At 42.4% G+C, this 24,672-nt stretch overlaps 1 protein-coding gene across 1 annotated transcript in view; it reads right to left on the bottom strand.

The window, feature by feature from the left end:
* The window catches only part of SLC15A2 (solute carrier family 15 member 2), a 603,602-nt gene that overhangs the window by 157,088 nt on the left and 421,842 nt on the right, over nt 1-24,672 (bottom strand). Inside the window, exons 15-17 of the mRNA XM_078682022.1 lie at nt 24,395-24,476; nt 21,119-21,241; nt 2,825-2,986 (exon numbers count right to left, since the gene is read on the bottom strand). Coding sequence (XP_078538148.1) covers nt 2,825-2,986; nt 21,119-21,241; nt 24,395-24,476 — 367 coding nt within the window. The remainder of the gene's footprint in view (nt 1-2,824; nt 2,987-21,118; nt 21,242-24,394; nt 24,477-24,672) is intronic.

Here is a 24,672-nt window from a genome sequence, read left to right as displayed (position 1 = left end):
GGTCAGAAACGCGGTCCACAGACCTGTACGATTAGACTCTGACCAACTTGAAGCCTCCGAATGCCAGTCGGAAAGACCAAATGGTTACATTCCATCGTAATCTGTCAGTAGGAAATGTTTCTGAGTCGGATGAATTGACAACGTATGTGACCAGCAGTACCTCTCCTAAAAATGTGTCTCCTTTATGTCTCACGACAACCATCCTGTACAAACTGGCCAATAGACTGAGTGGTCTAGCACAATGAGGTGATCGAGGAGGGGTCACCACCAAAACTGGAGGATTATATTATAGTTTGATCTGAAAGAGAAGGAAGTACTTTTTTTCTGATTCGAGCCAGACATTTGCCCAGAGACTGCATTTTAGGAACTTAGCTGACTTTACTTTTTCGATTTCGGCTGGCATATACGCTGTGTGAACCATTTCTGATCTTTTCCTATGGTACACTGCCATTAAGTTAACATTGGCTCATGCTGAATTTACCTGAGCTTATTGTCATCCATGGCAAGCTCAAACTATTCAGAACTGCCCTGTTCTCTTTAAATCTTCAATGCAAATTCATAATGCACCTGACTTTTGATTATTTGATCAAATCTAACCTTAACTAAACTGAAGGCTCTGTCTTGTCATGATTGATTCCTTAACTTGATTATGCATTTTCAATTGATTTACTAATGACAGAGAAAGATTGATATAGAGAAATCTCCGAATACCAGATACTAAGGTTATTGTTTTGCATTGCCTTAACTGAACTAATGGTTTATATGATTTGGGCCCAACTGAATTTCTTCAGGAGATTGGGACTAGCAGTGATAATCCTTTACTTGTATAGTCTGGTCTTAAGAGTTATATGTATAAATTTGGGTATTAACTTGTAAATTGGCAATCCAATTCCTGGTCCTTATTGGACAGACTGATAACAGATCCTCTATGTGCAACCATCGGCACAAAACAAGGTCCATCGGAGGACCAAGTGAGTGTCAGAAGGGATACTGCTAAGAAAGTATATCTAATGATAAAGGGCCCAGTAACACTGGAACAGGAGCAAACGGAGCGAGAGAGAGAAAGATTGAGAGAGAATGAATATATAGAAAGACAGAGGAAGGGGCGGGCTGGATTAAACATTTTTTCCAGGGCTGCTTTTGGTTCCTAATACGGTTCTGCTCTACTCACTATTTCTCTGTTTTTTACCTCATTGTACTATACAGTTGAGAGGATGTCCTGCATTTTTAGTGTGGTTTACAGCATCTAACCACACTAAATGAAATCATTAGAGGAAGTCTACCCCCCCCTCTTACTCACGTTTTCCACCACCTCTTTCATCACAAGTTCTTTGTTTTTACTCCATCTCTGCAAGCCTGACTGCTCTCTTATTGTGTGTTATTTAAACAAGGAGTCAGGGCTTCTGCATACATATTTATAGTATAATAAATGAGCAAATAAATAGTTGATGTTGTCAAGTTTTCCCTCCTTAAAATCTGTTAAGCCAAAATTCCCTCTACCTTGTCATATGCATCTGAATACATTGCCTTAAACAAATGGCATATTCTGAATACAAATTAAGGGAAATTACTCTGAAAAGTAACTCAATGAGCCAAGTTACACTAGGTCAAGCACTTCATCTAGAGATTTTCATAGCTAGTACATATTGAAGAACTTTGGCCAACATAATTAGATGAACGTTTAATCTTTTGCATTGGGAAGAAGGCTCTTTACAAGTCCTCTTACAGCAAGAAACCTTTAGGGTGAGAATAAGCCATCATACTTTTAATAACATTTTCACAACAGCTTAGAGCACTTTCAATGCACTACAACACTCTTACAGTCTTGGTCACCTAAAGTTATTTTCAAAAAACATGACTCTGCGATTACGTTTTGACCTAGATATGGAGCACTGTTCACAGTTATCACACTATAGGCCTTATATGGCCAACCTAGAGGATATGAGTTACCAAAAATACTTGAGATATACTCTAGATCATAGCGTTCAATGCTGCCTCATTATGCTTTGTCTAGGAATTTTACCACTAAACTCCTATTCAAAACACTGGAGTGACTCAAGTGAGAAGACAAGATTATGCGGATTATGTAGAGAAGGAGTCCATGATTTAGCCCATGTGCTATACATTTGTCCCAATAAAGAACTGATAGAAGCTAGGCATTGTGTTTTTTAAAACCTATAGTTCTAGATATAATCTACTAACTAATGATGACCTGATTGTCTTAATTAAATCCCCCCAACTGAATTTGTGTGTTACAAATTGTATACATTCTTAAAATCTTTTTTATCATTATTTTAAAAAGAAATTATGTTTATGGTTTGTGAAATTTTATAAAAATGTATAGATTTTGTATTCATCCTAAAATATTGCTCTCAGAAGATGTCTAAATCAATAAAGTTGAATGAATTGTCATTTTTTTGGTACATTAACATCTACTAAATAAAATTGAGTTGTAACAAGTGGACTTTACAATTTTTGTGCACATCTGCAAATTACACATTTCTAATATACGTTTACTTGTAAATCAGTAGTAAACCTGCATAATGTTTTTCAATTAGCCTTTCTTAATTATGACTCCTGTGAGCGTTCAAAAGTCTAGCAAATTAATCACACTTCCAACATGTCAACCAGTCTTGCTTTATAAAGGAAAAAATATTACAGAGATATAATTCGCAATACTCAACCAGGCTCAAGCTCTTAGCAGATAAAAATAAAGGTCAGCAATGACAGGGCAGGCTTTGACATCTGAGCTAGGTTGTCATGTGATTATGGAGAACATGTGACATGCACATTATTGACTTAGGAAGTCAACCCAAGAACTTACAAGTTTGCAATGCAGGTCTGCATTCACTGGGTAAATGATTAGACTGTAGACGTTTCGTTCGTGGAGTTGAGTGTAACAACTTGCATTCTTTCCATTGTATGTGAACAAAAAAAGTGCATTCTCTGCTTTGTCTCCCAGTTTCCATTTGATATATTCTGGATCCTGCACAAAAAAACACATGTGGTTTGCTTGTCAATTACAGTGGCAGATGCATGTTAAAGCTTTGGGAGTTGATAGCATTCAAACCCATATTCGCATACATATCAAAATCACAATTGTATGTACTGGATCACTTTTTAGCTCAAAAGTGATACAGTACTGCAGAAAAGTGTATTATGTTTCATCAATGGCTATCCCTTTATCCTGCTTGATGGAAGCATTTGCACTCTAATGCCAGAGATAAGAGATTTTTTTATTGCCAAGACATTCTTATATTATGGTATGTTATATTATCTAGATTTGGAGAGCACAATATCCCCTCGGAGGATATCCTGGCACTGAGGAGATGTGAATCTAGACTAGACTACTCGAAAAGCCATGTCTTCAGCTTCTTGTAGAATTCAAGAAGAGAGTAGGAGGCTCTTATGTGTAGCAGGTCATTCCACTTATTTGTTGCACTGTGTTTGCCACAGTCTTGATGGACTTTAGGGGCCCCATTACGAGTTGTGCAGAGTGTTATCACAAGGGGGGGTGTTGCTCTGCTTGACTACAAGTGCTACAGTGTTCCTACACCAGCGTTTAGTTGCTGCAGGAACTCCTGGTCCATTATTACAAGGTGAAGATCTACATATGGGACAAATCGGTATCTCTGTGGCCTAAATCTAGCAATCTCATAATGAGGCCCAGATGTCTTTGAAGTCACTATAGAAAGACAGTGTTTTTATATGGTTTGGTTCAATTATTGCTGGACTTGACAGCAAATTAATGAGGCAGTTTAAACATTGGGTTGGTTTGAAAAAGTGATGTCATTTGATGTGCTTTGTGATTGCTCTAAATTTAAGTGTGATTATAGGTGTAAATGTTTGGAGGATATTGTTCATGTTTACATAGAATTTCCCTCTTCTGATTCAGGAGGCTCAGGAAGGAGTTCTTCATTAAGGGGGTTAGATGTTTAGCTGAAAATATTGTCTCAGATAGGATCATTTTGATTTTTATGGTCTGGCTTGACAATGCAGCAGTCGCCAGGCAACCATGTGAAAATTACAAGAAGAGGAGCTTTAGCTCCCTCAATATGTTGGGAGCCAGGAGTACAGTATTTGATTGAGACAAAGTTATATCCTTTCTCCCCCCAAAAAGTGCTTCTGCACTTTCATTTGCTCCCAAAGGGTTTCGCTTCATTCAGAATGGCCACTGCATCAACCATAATGACTTAGCAGCATCTTGAAGGAAATACATCATTCATTATTTTTTCAAAACGAAAGTACTGATACATCTGGATGGTTTTATTATTATGTTCATGCTGGTCTAGGCAGTGTGACCAAAAGGCTTTACTGAGTGAATCATGGTATATTCTGGGAAATGTAGTGCAATAGATCTCAAGCTATTTCAAGCGAGTGGCAGAACTTGCTCATCTCATTGTCAATTCATATTTTGCATTCTGTCACATGAAGTTCCCAACTCTGTCGTTACTAAGCCAGGGAGCATGCGTTCTAGGATACGTATACTCCCAGATAACTCAGCTCGTCCTCAGTCAGTTCTTTGTCTTCTGAAAAAGTAGTCCTGGGTGGGTGGCTGGTCATGGGGCATATTGTTACCCATTGTCTCATAGTCGATTACTGTATTGTCCCCGCCCCTAAGTAGATTAACTCCTGTGTGTTGTACTGGTTTAACCACACAGTGTTACATAATAATGGAGTGAAGCTTGTAGGGTGCTGTTATTACAACCTTTTGAATCAAAATAAATGAGAGAAACATACATTGTGTGTTCCTCTGCATTGGACTGCCTTTTGCAGTTTCTTTCAAAGAATGTTAAACATGAGTTGACATGTATCATTGAAACATATTACTGCTCACTGCCCCACTATGATGGACATGCATCACATAGAATGTATACCCATGCATTGTACAATTACTGCTTGCTGTCTTAGAATGACAAACGTGTAGTGTGCCTGGGCATTCTACTATTATTACTGCATCTTGTTAGTGAATAATTAACAAGCTATGTTCTGACAAATGGCAGGAAAGGTAACATGATCTGTGTTGTCCTGGCATTGGCAGATGTTGATATAGGGTGACGTAATTTGTAAAATGTCAGCACTTGTACGTAGTTGTTATTGCACCATGTTACAGAAGGTTGGCCGTGATGTACAGTTATTACCGCACTCTTTTCAGATGTTTCCAGAGTAAGTCCACTAGGCGGAACTGGGTCCATGCCAGAATTTCATGATCACGCAAAATATATGTACATACAGTTACTTTAAATAGAACCAATTTACAGAGCTAGTGTTTATGCTGAAGCTCTCTAGCAAGGATCCAACCCTCCTTGGCCTATGTTGGACATTTTTACTCTGACAAAATTATGGGTGTGATGCTGCATAAAGGGCGATGCTGTGCCAAGACGCCCTCGGGCATGCGCACGCTTTATAAATCTCCCAATCAAATCAAATCAAATCAAATACAAGGATCTGTTAACACAAAGTGTATAATCAAATGTGGGCCCTGGTCTTACAAGCCCAATAGCTACACCAAACGGCCTCAGACAAGGATGCCTTCTAGCTCCCATACTGTTCTCCTATATCTTTATTGATCTGCCCAAAAGTCTTTTAAAAGTCTGCAATTTCCCACCCAAAATTTCATCCCACAAAATCTACACCATGTTGTATGCAGACCATGTAGTCGTCTTAGATTTAACGCCATTTAGTCTGCAAAGGAATCTGCAAGCACTTTATAAATACAAGGAAGAAAAATATTTAATACCGAACATTACCAAAACAAAAATAGTTACATTCTCAGGAAGGAAACGGTTTGTCAAATACAACTGGACTCTAGGGTGAAAATCGCTGGAAGTGGTAAATGAATACACATACCTAGGGAGAATTTTTTCACAATCTCTGCAAAATCTGCTTGATATACAGAACCTGAGCCAAAAAGGTTACGATTATACGCCTCAAACGGCCTAGGCACTTTTCCTCTCTCCTTCAAGTATATAGTGCTAAGATCCCGCCAGTACTATCATATGCACTCGAATATATTCCATTAAGTCAATGGAAACATCTGGATCTGAAATAAGCGAAAGTCTTCCGGAAACTAAGTAAGATGTCCCAAGCTGTACCTGCTCTTCACCTCGAACTCTCACTAGTTAGTTCTTATGCCAGAGGAATCACTAATATTATAAGATGGGCATATAACCTCATCCATGTGGAACAAGGAACCCTACAATCCCTATTAAAAATAGAGACATTTGAACAAGGATTGCTGAAATATATATTCTGTAGGAATGTCTCAATTGCTTTTAAAATATCAAATGCTAATACTGATTTGCTGCAATCTTGGACTTCTGCTCAGTTGAAGCCCTTTTTAAAACACCTAACACCAAGGTTAAGCTTCGAACTTGAGATACAGCAGTGTTACAAATTGCAACTGTATAAAACATATAATGAAACTATTACTTATAAGAAAATACAGCAGTATATTTATTTTAACTCAAAGCACGGTGTCAGGCAATTGATTATATTACTCCGGCTTGGGATACTTCCTCCAAGATCATTCACCTACAAATGGCTCCCAAAAGAAAAAGCCAGTAGTTCCTGCGATTTATGCAATGGCGGGGAGCAAGACTTGAAACATATGTTTTTTGATTGTCCAAATTTGATAGTTGTAGAAGCTAGAAAAAGGTATACACAACCAATTCGAACAAAATGCAAAATCAATTCGGTTCAGAACCTGATCTCCCTTTGTAAGGTACCGCCTAATTAATTTGTATGTTACAATATGTTTACATTTTTAAAGTCTTTTTCAACTTTGTACTAGGAAGATATGTTATCATTTTATAGGCACGTTTTAAAGGAATTTTATTATGTATTAAATATTTGTTGTTCTCAGCCGAGAACTAAATAAAATAAAATAAACTTGAGGGCCCATGGTCTCACTCCTCAGAGCCCGTCCTCAACAACCTCCATCACCCACTACACCACTCCTCCCCCGCCTCCTTGCCCAAACCCACATCGTAAACTAGCACAAACTATGGAACACATCATGGCAACTCTTGTGACATGAGTTTTAACACCCACATACCTTTTATCTGCCCTCACACCCACAGCCAGCTGTCAGAAGTGTATATGTGTATTTAGAGGACAAGTTGCATGCTGGGAGGAGAATGGTATTTAAATTGGCGGAGAGCCCTTCAGTGCCTGTGTCTTCCTGCGACCACATAGGGCTATCTGCACCTGATCAGACAAAAATAGTACACATGCAGAGAGAGCAAAGTGGAGTATGAGATTGTTATGTTGAAAGTGTCTTAGATAACTAGGTAATATAGATGTTTGTTTTTATATGGCAGCATTAACTTTAGACCAGAATGCAGTTTTGTGTGTAAGAGCCCAGGGCTCCCCTAACCTACATGGATTCTTTGGTATGGCTTGACAGTGCAATTGTCACATGACCTTATGTGATCACCAAAAAAGAGCTTTCAGTGTCCTGCAGAGAGGAGAGCTTAGATTTTACCCACATGTTATTTCCACTCAAAAGACTGCATGTATTGCACTGTTTTGCTTGTGTCAAAGGTTATACTCAATTCACTTGGTTATATGGGCAAGCCAATGATCATAGCTATAGGCCAGATCTGTTTATTATGACATTTTATGAAAAAGGCTTGAGGTCTGATGTATTTATTGCGGAAGGAATATGTGATAGTCAATAGGCTTTTAAGAGTTGATTATTATTACTCTATATTAAAGCCTACAGCTAGGTATTTTGTTACATAGAATCTTAAAGATTACAATAATAGGCAATGGTTTTGGTGTTTGTCACCTAGTATGATAAACCATGTATATAGAAGGTTTGCTCTGTGCAAATTCTTGTTAGGCCATCTTAGAAACAACGCTTTTTTGCCCGGGTCTGATGGGTTAGTGGACTAAAGCGTCCACTGTAGGGGCCTGTGTTCAACCTCATTGTCACAGATTCGAATCCCGGTGGGTCCACTCAGCCTTTAATCCTTCTGAGGATGATAAAATGAGTACCATTGAGTTGGGCAACAATAATATCTGTTATTCAGTGCCTAGATGCCTACGGGTGAAAGTGTACTTTATAAATACAGATGTGTTATGTTAAGTTATTTTGGGTAGCCAACTGAAATTTACGATACTTTTATAATGCTATGATTGTGTATCTGATGGTTGCCTTGTGGAAAAAGCTTATGCTCAAAACTTTAAGCCTGAGTTGGTTATGGTGATAAGCTTCATGTCTGTTTGGTACACTGGAAATATTATGTCTGATGTCACAGGTCTGTCCAGCTTATGTGAAACATTATGACAAAGGCAGATGGTCTAGCTTATTACCTGTGAAAAGCATATGTTAAAGCCAGTAAGCCTTTAACAATTCATCATTATCACATTGTGTTACAGGCTATGGGCAGGTATTTTGTTACATGCAAAACCACACATCTCTGTAGCAGCCAAGTGTTTGTGTGCTGGCCTTCCACTCTTATGAACCATGGGAGTTTTTACTGTGATGATTCTTGTTAAGCTCTGTTGAGAGGTGTTGTATTTTGTTTTACAAGCTCTTTTTTATACATCTGTAATTTTATACCTGTATTCTTGAAGGTTTCCTGTTTAGTGCACATGAATAAGTAGGTTTTAGGTAAACTGTAAAGCCAGTGTAAAAGTGTAAAGGCTTCATTGGTTCATTGATTTAAAACAAGCCAGATGTCATATGTTTGATCTGTTTATAATGAAACATTAAGGCAAAGGCAGAAGACCTGACCATTTTAATGCAAAAAGCATGCAATAAAACAACAGGCTTTTAAGGATTGATTGTTATTAAACTGTACTATAGCTTTTAGGCAGATATTTTGTTACACTGAATTTCACAGATTATCTTTGTAGGCAAAGATTTGGTGTGGGTGATCCACCCAGACAAACTCTGGGGATAGAAGATATGCACTACATTAGTCCTTCAGAGGCTCCTAGGAGTGATATTAGTTTACTTTGCTAATTATAATTTTGTATACATTTGTACTTTTGTGACTGTATGCCAAAGGAATCTATGTCGAAATCCCGCAGCCTTTTCCCCCGCAGGGAATCACAACGCGGTCGTTACAACGACCGCATTGTGATTCCGCATACCATTACTCCACAAGTCGGAACAACGACTTGTGGAGGGGGCACTGGATGTTGGAATAGTATAATTTACTATTCCAGCTCCAGTCTGTGCAGACACCAGGGAAGGTGTTGGATTTTAAATCCAACACCTCCCACCCCTCCGCAAGTCGTTGTTCTGACTGCGGAGTAATGGTATGCGGAATCACAACGCGGTCGTTGTAACAAACGCGTTGTGAATCCCTGCGGGGAGAAAGTTTGGGGGTAACGGTTGTTTACCATGCCAAATAGTTGCCTTGTAGAAAGCTTGCACTCATTACAATGTGCTTCAGTTGGTTATGGTAACAAGACAATGATGAAGGCCTTGTGTCTTATTCTAAATTATGAAAACCTATTATGAAGGCAGTAGACCTAACATATTGGTTGTGAAAAGTGCATGTTAAAGTCAATAGGCATTTAAGGGTGGATTGTTATTACTCTGAATTAAGGCCTAGAAATATTTTTTTTCTCGCATGAAATCTCATGGATTATTTGGTCTCGCTGAAAAACTATGAGTATAGATTATTTGCACTGTGAACCTCCTTGTTGAGCCCTGTTAGGAGAGATATTATTTTGCTATGCCAACTGTAATGTTGCATACATTCACAAATTTGTGACTGTATGCTTGGTAGTTGCCGTGAGGAAAAGATTATGTGCAGTACAATAGGCCTGAGTGACAAGCCAATGATAACAGCTATAGGCGTGACTGGTGTGGAGGGAAATGTTATACCTGATGCTATAGGCCTGGCCTGTTTATTAGGAAAAGTTATTACAAATGCAGTAGGCTATCTTGTTTATTGTGAAAAGCACATGGTCTAGCCAATATGCCCCTAAAAGTGGATTTTTATCACAGTATGTTGTGGGCTGAAGAAATATATTTGGTCACATGTCATTTCACAGATTGCCATAGAAGACAAGGGTTTTGGTGTTGTTGGTCACCTACTCTGACAAATCCAGGGAGCATAATTTCACTGTGATGATTCTTCTTTGTTCTATTAGGAGGGGTTGTATGTTGTTTTGCTAACTGTAATTTTGTACACAGTTGTAATTTTATAAATGAATGCCTGATGGTTGCCAATTTGTGTACAATTCAGTAGGCGTCAATCAATCAATCAATCAAGAGATTTGTATAGCGCGCTACTCACCCGGAGGGTCTCAAGGCACTTGGGGAGGGGGGTCTGCTACTGCTCGAAAAGCCAGGTCTTGAGTTGCTTCCTGAAGGAGAAGGGGTCTTGGGTCTGGCGGAGGTGGATGGGGAGGGAGTTCCACGTCTTGGATGCCAGGTAGGAGAAGGATCTTCCTCCCATGGTGACTCTTCGGATGCGTGGAACGGCGGCGAGGGCGTGGCTGGTCGATCGTAGCTGGCGGGTGGGAGTGTAGAATGTCAGGCGGTCGTTGAGGTACCTGGGGCCCAGGTCGTGGAGAGCCTTGTGTGCATGGGTGAGGAGTCGGAACGTGATTCTCTTGTTGACGGGGAGCCAGTGCAGATCTCTCAGGTGTCTGGAGATGTGGCTGTGATGGGGGATGTCCAGGATGAGTCGTGCGGAGGCGTTCTGGATGCGTTGGAGTCTTTTCTGTAGTTTGGCTGTGGTTCCAGTGTAGAGGGTGTTTCCGTAGTCCAGTCGGCTGGTGACGAGTGCCTGGGTGACCGTCTTCCGGGTTTCGGTGGGGATCAATCGGAAGATCTTTCGGAGCATGCGTAGGATGTTGAAGCATGATGATGAGACGGCGTTGACTTATCTGGTCATCGAGAGGGAGGAGTCCAGGATGAAGCCCAGGTTGCGTGCGTGGTCCGTTGGTTTGGGTGCGTTGCCCAGGGCCACCAGGAGTCGTCCCAGGCAGAGGGTGATGATCCAAGGATGAGGACTTCCGTCTTGTCTGAGTTCAGTTTCAGGCGACTGTTCATCATCCACTCGGCTACGTCTTTCATCCCTTCGTGTAGGTTGGTTCTGGCGGTGGCTGGGTCGTTGGTGAGGGAGAGAATCAGCTGGGTGTCGTTGGCGTAGGAGATGATGTTGAGGTTGTTTTGGCGTGCGATGGCCGCGAGGGGGCTCATGTAGATGTTGAAGAGGGTGGGGCTGAGTGATGATCCTTGCGGTACGCCGCAGATGACTTCGGTGGCCTCGGATCTGAACGGTGGAGGCGGACTCTCTGGGTTCTTCCTGCGAGGAACGAGATGATCCATTCTAGTGCCTTCTCTTGGATTCCGATGTTGCTGAGGCGCTGCGCCAGGGTGCGGTGGCAGACAGTGTTGAACGCTGCGGAGAGGTCCAGGAGGTTGAGGGCCGCTGTTTCCCCGTTGTCGAGCAGGGCTCGGATGTCGTCAGTGGCTGCGATGAGGGCGGTCTTGGTGCTGTGGTTGGCTCGGAAGCCGGACTGCAAGTGGTCGAGGGGTCCGTTCATCTCAAGGAAGGCGGCAAGCTGTTTGTTGACGGTCTTCTCGATGACTTTGGCAGGAAAAGGGAGGAGCGAGATGGGGCGGTAGTTCTTGAGGTCGGTGGGGTCTGCTGATGGTTTTTTCAGGAGGGCGCTGAGTTCCGCATGCTTCCAGCTCTCCGGGAAGGTGGCGGTGTTGAAGGAGCAGTTGATGATGTCCCGGAGTTGGGGTGCGATGACGGTGTCGGCCTTGTTGAAGACGTGGTGGTGGCATGGGTCAGTTGGTGATCCGGAGTGGATGGTATTCATCGTGTGGATGGTGTCTACGGTGCCGACCGGGGTCCAGGCGCGGAGGGTGGTGGTGGGGGGCGTCAGTTCGGTGGTTGGGTGCGTGGTCTGTGTGTCGAAGCTGTTATGTATGTCGACGATCTTGCTGTGGAAGAACGAGGCGAGTGAGTCGCAGAGTTCTTGCGAGGGGGTGATGTCTTTGGTTCCGGCGCTATGGTTGGAGAGCTCTTTGACGATGCTGAAGAGTTCCTTGCTGTTGTGTGAGTTGTTGTCCAGTCGTTCCTTGAATGCTATCTTCTTGGTGGTGTGGATCAGTTGGTGGTGTTTGCGGGTGGCGTACTTGAGGGCAGTCATGTTGTCTGTAGTCGGGTCTTTGCGCCAGACTTTCTCGAGGGTGCGGCAGTTCTTCTTGGAGTTAATGAGATTGTTGTTGAACCAGGAAGCTTTCTTGTTGCTGGGCCTGCAGGGGTGGTTTTTCAGGGGTGCGAGGTCGTCAGCGCAGTTGGTGATCCACTGTGTGAGGTTGTTGGCTGCTTGGCTGGGGTCCGTTGAGCTGGCTGGAGGATTCTGGTTCAGGGAAGTGGTGAGCTGGTCGGTGGTGATCTTGTTCCAGCTCCTGCGGGGAACCTGTTGCGGGTAGTGGTGGTTCATGGTCCTTCTGAAGCTGAAGTGGACGCAGCTGTGGTCTGTCCAGTGGAGTCCGGTGGAGTGGCTGAAGGAGATGTACTTGCTGGAGGAGAAGACTGGGTCAAGAGTGTGGCCGGCGTAGTGGGTGGGGGTGTTCACCAGTTGCTTGAGTCCGAGGTTGGCGAGGTTGTCCAGCAGGGTGGTGGTGTTGTTGTCATTGTTGTTCTCCAGGTGGAAGTTGAGGTCCCCTAGGAGGATGTAGTCAGCGGAGGAGAGGGCGTGTGGGCTGATGAAGTCTGCGATGTCTTTGCTGAATTGTGTGCGAGGTCCCGGGGGTCTGTAGATGAGGGTGCCTCTGAGTGTGGTCTTGGGATTGGTGTGAATCTGGAAGTGAAGTGTTCGGCGGCTGTGAGGGTGTCGTCGGAGTTGGTCGTGATGAGGATGGTGTTCTTGTGGACGATAGCGATGCCTCCTCCAGTCTGGTTGACGCGGTCCCTCCGGGTGATCTTGTATCCGTCCGGGATGGCGATGGCGATGTCGGGCGCTGAGGAGGCGTTCATCCATGTTTCCGTGAGGAAGGCGACGTCTGGAGATGTGGTGTCGAGCAGGTTCCAGAGTTCCACGGCGTGTCTGTGGACGGAGCGGGTGTTGAGCAGGATGCACTTCAGGTGGTTGCTGCTGGTGCTCGGCTTGGCGGGTGCGGTACAGGTCCGGATGCAGGCGAATTTGCAGGAGTTGCAGGTGAAGGGTCCGTGGGTGCGCCTCGGGGTTTCTCGGTAGCATCCGGGGATCCGGCCGGTGTTGAGTGCGTAGAGGGTGGCGGCGTCGTAGGTCCGGCAGGTGGGATGGCATCTGCGGGGGCCAGGGGTTCTGGCGCTGGGCGCGGTCCAGGTGCAGGCGGGCGCAGACGGGCGTAGACGGGCTTGCCTTTGGCGCGCCTTCGGCGCACAATCGGCGCGCCCGCTGCGCGTGCTCGCTGCGCGTGCTCGCTGCGCGTGCGCGTGCACTCCGCCATAAATGGCGAAGTGGGAGGGAGGAGCAGCTGGGAGGAGGGAGCGGGGCGGCAAATGGGAAGGGATAAAAAAAGAAAAGGGGCGAAGCCGCAGGGGAGCAGCGGCGGGGAGAAGGGCGGGAAACGCGGCAGGGGCAGGGCACAGAAGCGGCGCAAACAGGGGGAAAACAAGCGCAGGAAGTTAAGACACAGAGGCAGGAAAACAAAATACAAAATGCAGAGGCAGAGAACAAATTACGAATACAGACAACAAAATGCAGAGGCAGAGAACAAATTACGAAATACAGATAACAAAATGCAGGGGCAGACTACAGAATAGGAGGCCCAGGAACTCAGCTGCAGGGCAGCGGCGAACTCGGCAGAGCAGGGGGTGCTTGGGCTCACTCACGGGGAATGTGCGCAGTGCGTGGAGCGACCGGCCCAGAACAGGGTCAAGGGTCGCGTGTGTTATATATAGTGTCAGACCAGTGGAAAAAGCTAGAGGTCTTATCGATTTACAGTGAAAAGTTATGTCACATTCCTTAGTTGTGATCTGTTTGTAATGAAAAGCAATGGCAAAGCTAGTAGGTCTTACTTACTTATTGTGAAAAGCTTGTATTAAAGACAATAGGCTTCTAAGGGTGGATTGTTTCACATTTTGCTAAACCCTGTAAGCATGTATTTTGTTACATGGAATCTTGCAGATTACTCTAGCGGACAAGGGTTTTGGTGTTGTGAAGGGCGTCGCTGATTAAGATGGTGGTGCTGCCCAGGCTATTATATCTTTTCCTGAAAATCCCCTTCTATCCCAGAGCGTTCTTTTTTAAATCGCTTAAATCAGAGATGATACGTCTAGTATGGGGAGGAAAGCAACCTAGATTGCAATGGGAGGTGATGACGAGACCTTATGAGAAGGAGAAGGGAGGGTTCGGTATCCCAAATTTTGAGTTATACTTTACGTGCGCGCAGGCCCACTATGCATGGTACTGGGTGAAGCAACCGACATATATGCCACAAGTGGCAGCAGAACATTGGCTGGCACACCCCACCCCAATAGAAGGGGCAATATATGTAGTAGCAAAGAATAGAGACAGGTCGACCAATGCACTTACGGGCACTATAGCAGCATGGAATCGTATACAGAACATGCTAGATTTGCATATGATATACTCTACCCTATTGCCCCTCGCATACCACCCTGACATGCGGTTATTGCAGGAGGGAGTTTTTAAGCAGTTCCAGCGGTGGACTCAGGTACATACCTGGGGAGACCTATACCACGCAGACCAATTTCGCAATATGGATCACATGTTCCCAGAGTTGCAAAGGACACCGCTGTATGTGTTTATATACCTTAGATTGAAGGCTGGGTTAAGATCAATTACCCCTGAGTTTCCTGCAGAACCGCCGGTTTTACTTCCACTACAGCTCATACTTGAGAGAGACCCACCCAAAAGACTGGTATCGGTGTTGTATCACACGGTCCATACCCAAGTGGAGGCGGCAACTCCGAATTCGCGCAGGAAATGGGATGACGAGCTGGGGCTTGTTATGACTGATGAGCAGTCGACATGGGGTTGTCTACAAACAGAGCGTGTGTCGGCTAGTAGCAGACTTCGTATAATTCATTATACATTTTTACACAGATTGTACTATGCTCCGGCCAAAATGTACAGATTCAAGTTACGAGGGGATGATAGCTGTGATAGGTGCCGTGCAGCAGGGGCGGACTTTTTGCATTTGGCCTGGGGATGCCTGGAGGTAAACGAGTACTGGGAACAGGTATTTCAGGCATTGAGCGAAATGATTGATACGCCGTGGTGTCTACACCGCAGATGGCACTATTGGGACAAGTTAAATCACTTCGACCCGAGCACCGACAATACACAGCGCTGGCGCTCCTCATGGCCATGAGAAGAGTGGCGTGCTGCTGGGGTAGGGGGCGTGCCCCCAAGTTCAAGGACTGAATCAATGATTTAGTAATGTTTCAGGAAAGACTATTGACATATGCGGAACTGATACCGATAGCCTCTAGGCCCAGGGATATATGGGCACCATTGTAATGCTACTTACTGGCGCACCCACGAGAAGTGGTGAGATGAGGTATAGGAGGACTATGAAGAGAGATGGGTACGATAGGTAGCCACTAGACGTGGTGTGTTTTAATAGGTGTTAATTGTACGAGGGTGGCCGGGATTGGAGGGCAAATGCACCTGGTGAGAGGGTTTGTTTCTTTACGCTCAGAAGAGACTGTATGTAGATAGATGCGGACATTGGAGAACAATTGCTATATGTGTATTACTGTGAATCGCTCATCCTTTGCATGTGCCCAATGCTGGAAACGTTAATGATGTACCACGAATATGCTTTGAATATTCAACTGTGTACTATGGGCAGCGTTGTACTGGTCCTGCCCTAAGCTCAGTGGTGTTGTACGATGCTGATGTGGAAATGTTTACTTCACAAAAATGCTAATAAAAGATGTTTAAAAAAAAAGACTTCTTGCAATTCTGCTGATGCTGCTTTCCCTGCCTTTTGTGAACCCTTGCCTGAGGTGCCCTCTCCAATTTTTGGGCCTCAGAAGTTGGTCTGCAGCTGTTTTGCTACAAAATTAATGCTTCGTCACCACTGCGCAATCGGAACCAATGCAGGTCCCTTCTACGCTGATACAGTGCCGATCCAGACTCAGCTCTGCACAACTCGACGATGATGTGGTATTTGTTCAACAACGCCGCAGTGCCAATCCGAGGTTCCGACTGAGAGACTCCACTTTGATGCATCAATCCGATTACAAAGTTCAACGATGATGCAATGCCAAACCGAGATCCCGATCCACGAGGCTCAACTGCAACGCATCAAACAGCCTATGTAAATTTGAACCGATGGATTCCCTTCACTGCGTGGAGAAGATCAACGCACTTTGGGGCATATTTACAAGCCCCTATTGTCACCACAATTTCACTTTCAGTGCTATTGTGAAGGTGATAGGGGCATTGCCGTATTTACAAGGCCGCGTTAAGCCACTTAATGTGCCTTGTAAATAAGGCATCCTTTCATGCTGTATTTACCGTGAAAGGGGAGGACAATGGGTGCTGTGGTGGGTGTTCCACCGCAACACCCATTGTTTTGACGCTGCCTCCTATCTACAAAGACAGCGTAAATAGGAGGCTGTGCCTTGTGAGGCACGCATAGACTACTCATTTTTGCTGTTTCCATGTGTGCTTCCAAGGCCGCGTTAAGCCACTTAATGTGCCTTGTAAATAAGGGGGACCTTCTGCACATAAACAATCTTCCCCTCAACACAGGCACCGATGCACTATGGTGCAAGGGTGCCTGCGTTGGCACTAGGCAACTAACGCAGGGGGAAATGCAGAGCTGCACCACATTCCTGCGAATATGGTGCAGCCTTGCGTTTTGGAAGTGGCAGAGCCTGTCGTTAGCCTTCTGGGCTTACGACATGCTTCGCCATTTTCATTGTAAATATGCCCCCATGTTGCCAGAGACCAGGAAATGTACTTGCCTGTAGCTGGCCTGCACTTCCACGAGGTCGGTCAGAATTTTGACTTTGCCCTGGTCCAATGTGACCTAAAGTAACCTTTGCAGTGCTACTTGCTTCTAAGCGCTTTACTGTATTTATTTCTCCGAAATTCAATTTCTCAACTTCTACATGTTGGATTTTTGTCAGGTTGGTCTTCTTTTAATTAGATAAATATTCTCTATTTTTAGGTTTAGCCTGGGCAGCGCATGCGCTGCTCAGTGAGGCATGCTGTATTAAGGTATGGACTTGTAGTTCTGCCCATTCTCGCCTATATTTTTCATTGGCTTGTGTCATTGTGCTTTGTAAATATTGGCTTCCGATTCATTAATAGACTTGTTAGTCCCTCCTTAGTACCGCCTTGTCTGCATTTGTTACCTCCCATGAGGACTAGCCATTTTACTTGTAGTGTTACATGGTATGTTTTAATTGAATCCCTCAAGCACTATTTTCCTGAAGGGCTTTCTCCTGCCTGCTTTTGCAGGTAGGACAAGCTCTCCCACAATGGTTTATTTCTTTATTTATTTAACTAGTGTGGCAGCCTTAGCACTCATAATGGCGCTGCACATTACTTTTATTTCCTTGCGATCCCAAACTTGGCCGCATGTTTTTTCAAATGTATTTACTTTTTTTATAATGCTGGCACCCGCGCTTTAGCTTTAAACATTTTAAGCTAAAACGTGGTTGCTGCCATTGCTTCAAAAGCAAAGAAATGGAGAAATGTTTTTTTCTAAAGCTTTACTTTCCCTAAAGCAGGTATTTTGGCCGAAGCTGCGGCGGATATAGTGCCTCCTTGTTCGACTCTCCAGCAGCAGGCCAGATCGAGTCCAGTGTCAGATTGAGCTTCCACAGCCCCATCCCTGCCTTCCTTTTCTATTTGTGTTTGTGAGGAGGCAACTGCAGCACCTCACCAGTAGTAAGCATGTTTCAAAGTACAGAGGGCTGAAGGGACCAGTATTTTATGGGGCATCTATCTCCTGAAAGCAGCAGGAGAAGCTTCAGCAGCATTAGTTTTTTCGGCAGGGTTGTAGCAGGGCAAGTACCGCTGTGTTTTGTAATATGCTTGGTCTTCTAAACATAAAGAACAAGCAATAGGTCTTGCATTTGTGAGAGTTTGAGCTATTGGCACTGTAAATGTCAATGCCTTTTATTTATGTGTTGATTTTTAAAACATAAATAAAAGGCATTGTCATTTACAATCCGAATAGCTTAACCTCTTGCAAATGCATGACCTATTGCATTGCAAATGCTTGTTCTAAACTATTGTGGAGTCTTTTTGTTGTGTTTTCATTGTGTTGCTGTATCAGATATTGCTCAAATACTTTATACATTGCCTTCTAAGTTAAGCCTGTCTGCTCTGGGCCAAGCTACAAGAGGGTGAGCACAGGATACTTTATGATTGTGTTGAGATTTACAGTGACTAGAATTGTGGTCCCTACTTGCACAGGGTGCCTGCCTCTGCCAACTAGAGACCAAGGGGGATATGTACAATGAAGTGGCGGAGCGTATCATTAGCCTCCTGGGCTTAACGACACGCTCCGCCACTTCAGAAACGCAAGGCTGCACCGCATTTACAAGAATGTGGTGCAGCCTTGCGTTTCCCCCAGCGATGGCGCTAAGTTTAACAACTTAGCGCCAACGCAGGCACACTTGCCACAGAGTGCAAGGGTGTCTGTGTGAATTGGTTATTTATGGGAAGGTGTTCCTTCCTGCACATAAACAATCCTAAAATGCCATTTTGTAACTTTCATGCAACACACATGAAAGTTACAAAGTGGCATTTTTTAAAAGGTTTGTTTACGTACAGGAAGGGGCACCTTCCTGTACATAAACAAACAATGGCATTTAGCTTTTTCCATGTGTGCTGCACAAGGCAACACACATGGATAAAGCAAACACAAAGAGAGATAATGCATTTCTCCTCGTTTCGCCAACTTAAGACCAGGATTTTCCTGGTCTTAATTTTGGCACTGCCTCCTATGTACGCCACCCTTATCCATAGGGGGCAACGTCCAATACAATAGGTGTTGCGGTGGAACGTCCACCACAACACCCACTGCATGCCCCTTTCATGCTAAACATAGCGTGAAAGGGTGCCTTATGTACAAGGCAGTGTTAAGCCACGTTAAGTGGCTTAAGCTGCCTTGTACATAAGCCAAGGCCCCTATCACCACAGGAATGTCACAAAAAGTGACGTTTCGGTGGTGAAAGGGGCTTGTACATATGCCCCCAATTTCAAACATTTATCATTTGCTTATCACCAAGCAAAAGTGCCTTGATTTGTTTTGATCCTATTCAATTCTTTATTTCGATCACACGTCAGAATAAAAAAAAAATGTGCTTCATTTTTGCTTTCCTAACTGCTGATATATTCTGAAATATGTGTACAGTTAATTTACTGGTTTTTAAATGTTGTTCGGTGTTTCAAACTCCCTGTTCCCCAGCAAGATTGTCTCATAGTTCATTCTAAAAACTTGTCCCACTTTCCAACCAAGAGAAAAAAAGTAAACGCCACTCCACATTTTAAAACAATAAGAACCAATTTTTCTGAAAATATAGCCTGGACTTTAACCTCTGTCTTTGAAGCACAGGAAATGTGGCAAGATAAATAGAAACTGTAAAGGAATCCTATTGATTGCTCTTTCACAACCCACCTGAAATCAGCTCGTCACGACCCACAGTTTGGAAAACGCTGCCTAGGCTAATATCAGTGCTACTGTTTATCACATGCCGAACATACAAAGGTTATTAATATGAATCAGTTTACAGAGGATTTGGAAAAGTATGAATATACAAATATGTTACTATTAAATAAGTGGAGGACTTTGTTTATTTACATTGTGTTCACTTTTAAAGAGAAATAAATGTGGGTGAATTACTTTAACTTTAGAAATAAGGTGTTACAAGCTATGCTGGACTCTTCAGCATTGTGTTACTTATACAATGAGGCAATTATGATTTATATATTATTCAAACTTTCATAATCAAAGAGTTAAAAATAACAGTAGCTGGTCAAGGTGTTGCATGCAGTCGTCTATTAAATGTTGTTATAATTATTAAGCAAAACCCGCTGTTAAACACCAGTTCTCCCCAAAGACATACACTTTAATTAGAACATTTTATCTCAAGAATACTTTGATTCCTGCCTTTGCATTCAAAAGCTTGCATGACATAATATCAACATAAACAATTTGCAATACATAAATATCGACTTCACACGCATACAACATAAAGTACAAAATATCGTGCAAAATATTGTGGCCCTAAATGTAATATTACAGACATATTTATATATGGTTAAAAGTATTTAAAATAATAATACATTTAATAATACATTTTACAAAATAATTAAAGCTGAAAAAATGCGTGTACAATATATATATATCTATATATATATATATATATATAGATATATATATAAATATATATAACATGCACCTTTTTCAATAATAATTAATATTTAAATCTAAAGTAATTAAAGCTACAAAAGGTACATGTGAAAAGTATATATATATATGCACTTTTTCGCCTTATTTTCTTTTTTTAATTATAATTTTAAGTACTTTTAAATATAAATACTTACCTGTGTAATTTTAACATTTAAGGCATGTGACACACTTTTCATGTGGGATCCTATATATTCCTACACAAAGGGCCTTTTCACATTTGGTTTTTATTCAATACCCTTCCAATGGTTCAGCAATAATATCCTGCACCTTCATTATTCCCAAAGCCTGTCATTATGACAAGCATCAAATAAGACGAAGTGTGCCTGTGATGTCTGAATACATTTCAGAGATATATGTCTTTGAATAGCGAAGGTAATTTTGAATTGGCATTGTCTTTAGGTTATTACATTATTCTGAGCTTCATTGTGGGGTTTTATAAGGTACTTTCATACCTTTAGCTTCTACTTTTCAGAAGCTGTGGGCACCCTTGAACATCTACAGCATGGGTGCCATAGGGTGCTTACGAACAGGCAAAACAGCGACTATTAAATTGCTAATTGTATTTTCTCTCACACATAGTAATTAAAATGCTGACATACAAAAGGCCAAATTGCTAATTAAAAGCGTTCAGTACCATAGCTATGGCTCTCAGTGGAAAAAACACGTATTCAACATTCAAGGGGGAAATTTACTTACATTAAAATGTGCTCTTGAAGGTCAACATGCAACACTTACCTTATCATAAAGCTTTGGTTGGTTATAGGTTACGCCTGCAGAATGTACTTTAACGTCTCCATTTGCCAAATTCAGGAACTGAATCCGACATTCGTTGTTAACAGGTTCGGGCATGCTGGTCTCCTAAACAAAAAAAAGTATGTGTTTTTTACCAACAAATGGCCAATTTCTTGTTCAACGTTTTACAGTAGATATTTTATGCAAGGAAAGCTGTAACGGCACAGCACATCCAAAAGGCTCAACCTATACCATTGATTAATGAGCTCTGTCGTGCCTGATGGGTATTGCTGGAGTAACCAAAGTCTTCATATAGAGCATCTTTTTGGATTAGCATTGTAGCAGAGTTTTCTCTCGCCTTCTAAAATATTCTCCTAAAGACTGCATTTGGATCAGCATGTTAGATAGTTTCAGCCATTCGTTAATAACCAAATATTTGCACATACATTGATGTCACATGCCAAATACCATTTAAAGCAATTTAGATTACTTCATTTGTACTAAAAAATAATTGGTGCTCCTGCAGTGTAGTCACAGTACATCCTCTATGCCTTACTCAGGGAATTTGTTTCCTTACGGTATGGCATATTAGGAACATATTTTGCATGAATAGCATACTTTATTTTATTTATGCATTATTCACAGTTATCTTGAAGTTGTCACCCTCTGTTTGATGTGCCTGTTCTTGGAAAAGAAAGGTCGTAAAGTCTATTCTGGAGCATACCTGGGTCTTTATCCTGTATGGCTGGATGACTTTGAGCAAATGTTTGCACTCGTAGGAAAATGAATCCCCAACCCCACTTTGTGCCTCACGACAATGACACACCAAATCTGCCTAATCTAAACCCAGGCATATTTTGGACACCAAAGGATTTCTTGAAGTTGGTATTTTGAGCTAGTTTTTCTGGCAATTTACAGTTCAGCACACTCTTTTTGTTAATCGATTTAACACTGAAAAATCCACTGTTACAGGAAAGTTCGTTAATTAGTTTTTTTGCCTGAATACTGGAGTGCCGTTCCCTATCACTTAGGAATATAGTCTTGGTTTTTTAACCAGGGATTATGGACAGAGGAAAATGTCTACCGAAAGGGACTGGGATATTTTATTGAGTATGTATGGATTTTCAATACTGTCATGGGTTTGTGTGTTAGGTTCAGGGAATGTACACCATTATTGTTCAGACGGCTTGACAGAGCAAGATGTTAAATATGAGGTGTGAGAAATGGTTTGAGGATTATGTGAAACACAGGGGCTACTGGACACCGATTATCTTAAATGGGGCATTTTACAATTGATGTCCCATGCATGACCTACTCACGGAACCAAAACTGAGCACCAGCGAAACACAAAGAGTGCTAGCCACAGGGTACTAATGCTGATTTATCCAATGTTAACTCAAGGAGGTGGTGTGAGATTAGAGGCCCATGATAATAAATTAGCACATAATGAATCAATGTCCAGTCAGCCCTCTACCTTTAGCCAAAGAAAATACTTTATTCCGTGGTGTTGTTACAGAATATCATTGTCAAAATATTGTTTCACATTAATGTTGTGTTCTAAATTTCACACCAATGGAGTTAATAATATGAAATCTACGCCGGCTGCAATGATATAATGGAAAGCAATGTTTAGGGCATACTTTTAATGTCATTATGTCTCTATACAATATTCTGGCATACAACCTATTCTACTATCAGTGTTACACTTTCTCTGTAACTACACAGAAGAAGATACATACACATTTTCTATAGGGCAATAAGATGGAAAGGGCTACCAGTACCAAGGTAACACCAAACCGAGGAGCTCCTCTGCAGTAGTGTTTCCAGATCCCTTGCCTACACTTTCTTCTTGCGTCTGGATAGCAGCCCTGGTGCACTTTGGGAATTGTATTCTGGGCAATGTAACACCCCTTCTGGAAGTTAGAACTCCTCCCTGGGTCACCCTACATCATCAGGGTATTGCACGCCGGTGTGGTTTGCAACTATAAGTGTATTTTAATCAGGACTTCTTTTCAGTTCTTAGCATTCTCGTCATAGCTGGCTGTGTTTGCTGACCATGACAATGATCTCAGATAGCTCCAACACACCAATACTGCACAGGTACACAAGATGCAATCTTCACTTACAACTGGATCACACTCAGGAATAGAAAACAAAGAAGCTTTGTTGACATGGGAAAAATTGGTTGCAACCCTTTATCTCCGTAGGTGATGCAGCTGTGCCTGCTAACCTCCTTAGGTAGTCACTCTGACCTAACACAAAACCCTCCACTGAAACACTCTGAAAGAATCCTTGATAAGGGTTGCTTGGAGAAATTGTTGTGGAAATCTGTTCGGGGACTAAAAATATCACTGAGAGCCCATGCCTTAGGATCCCCCAGGACTTAGGAGTCATAGCAGAAGTCAGGTACGATCAAAGGAATGTCATAGCCCACTTCTCAGGCTCCTGGAATTTCAGTAGCAATGCCACAGTTATGACCTTGGAGCCACAGACCAAGGCTTCCAAGAACTGTCCCCAGTCCATTGACCATCTGGTGCTAGTCAGTAAGAAATATCTAGAATACTGATCCTATCACAGTAGCCTGATTAACCTCAAAGACATTCAGAAACAGTCTATTGCCTGCCTCCAATCAGCATCTCTTGTCTGAACACTCTCTCCATCTTCCAGTTTGTGAATTTCTCTTGTACAGTAGATCCAACACACACCCACACACCGAAGCGTATACAATACACCAGACTATAAGTACACCATATGTGCACAAGATTTCCTTGATCACCCCTATGGCACCCTCCTGAGGCAAGCACTCATATTTCACTAATTTACACAAGTTTGTGAGCTCTTGTAATCACATTGTAAGTTACATAACCATTAGGAATTTCTATTTTTTAGGAGTAACTCACAAATATCCAAATTTTCCATTACATGTTTTATAATATAATATTTCTGGAACTATTACAAATATAGGAAACCTCATTTTGAAGCTGACTCTCAGTGCTTTTTTATCACTACATCTTGGCACACTGAATGAACTCTGTATGTATAAAGTAGATTTAATAAACTGAGTTAGATGTGGTTTATTCCTGCAGTCATTATCCCATATTTTTGAACACTCAGATCTCCTGTAGATATCATTGAAAAGCAAACCTTTCTGCAGTTTATTTTATTAATGAAGGCTATGTATTTTTATATTATTGTGAAAAATATGTTTCAGAAAGCTTTGTATAATTGCAAACTTTAATATTTACCTATCCTTACTTTACCATATATTTGTTTGCTTACCATTACTTTGACTTCAATGACGGCTGCTACTGCAAAAGCCAGTGCTGCAAGTACCATTCCAGCTGCCATCTTTCTAATTGGTCTGTAAAGAGACAGGGCATAGTTTTTATTAAAACATCTTGAGGAATAATTGTCATAGAATGTATTTTGCAACAGCCTTAACTGATTTTTTTGTGCCCAGAGAATTGACTCACTGCATCTATGGTGCAGAATTCCCAAGCTTGCCCTTTTTAGAGTGAAATATTAAGTGCAATTAAGGAAATACTAGGCTATTCCAT

This window comes from Lissotriton helveticus, chromosome 3_1 (genome assembly GCF_964261635.1).
Source record: "Lissotriton helveticus chromosome 3_1, aLisHel1.1, whole genome shotgun sequence".
NCBI classification, from domain to species: Eukaryota; Metazoa; Chordata; class Amphibia; order Caudata; family Salamandridae; genus Lissotriton; species Lissotriton helveticus.
This window is presented reverse-complemented; position numbering and strand designations above follow the sequence as displayed.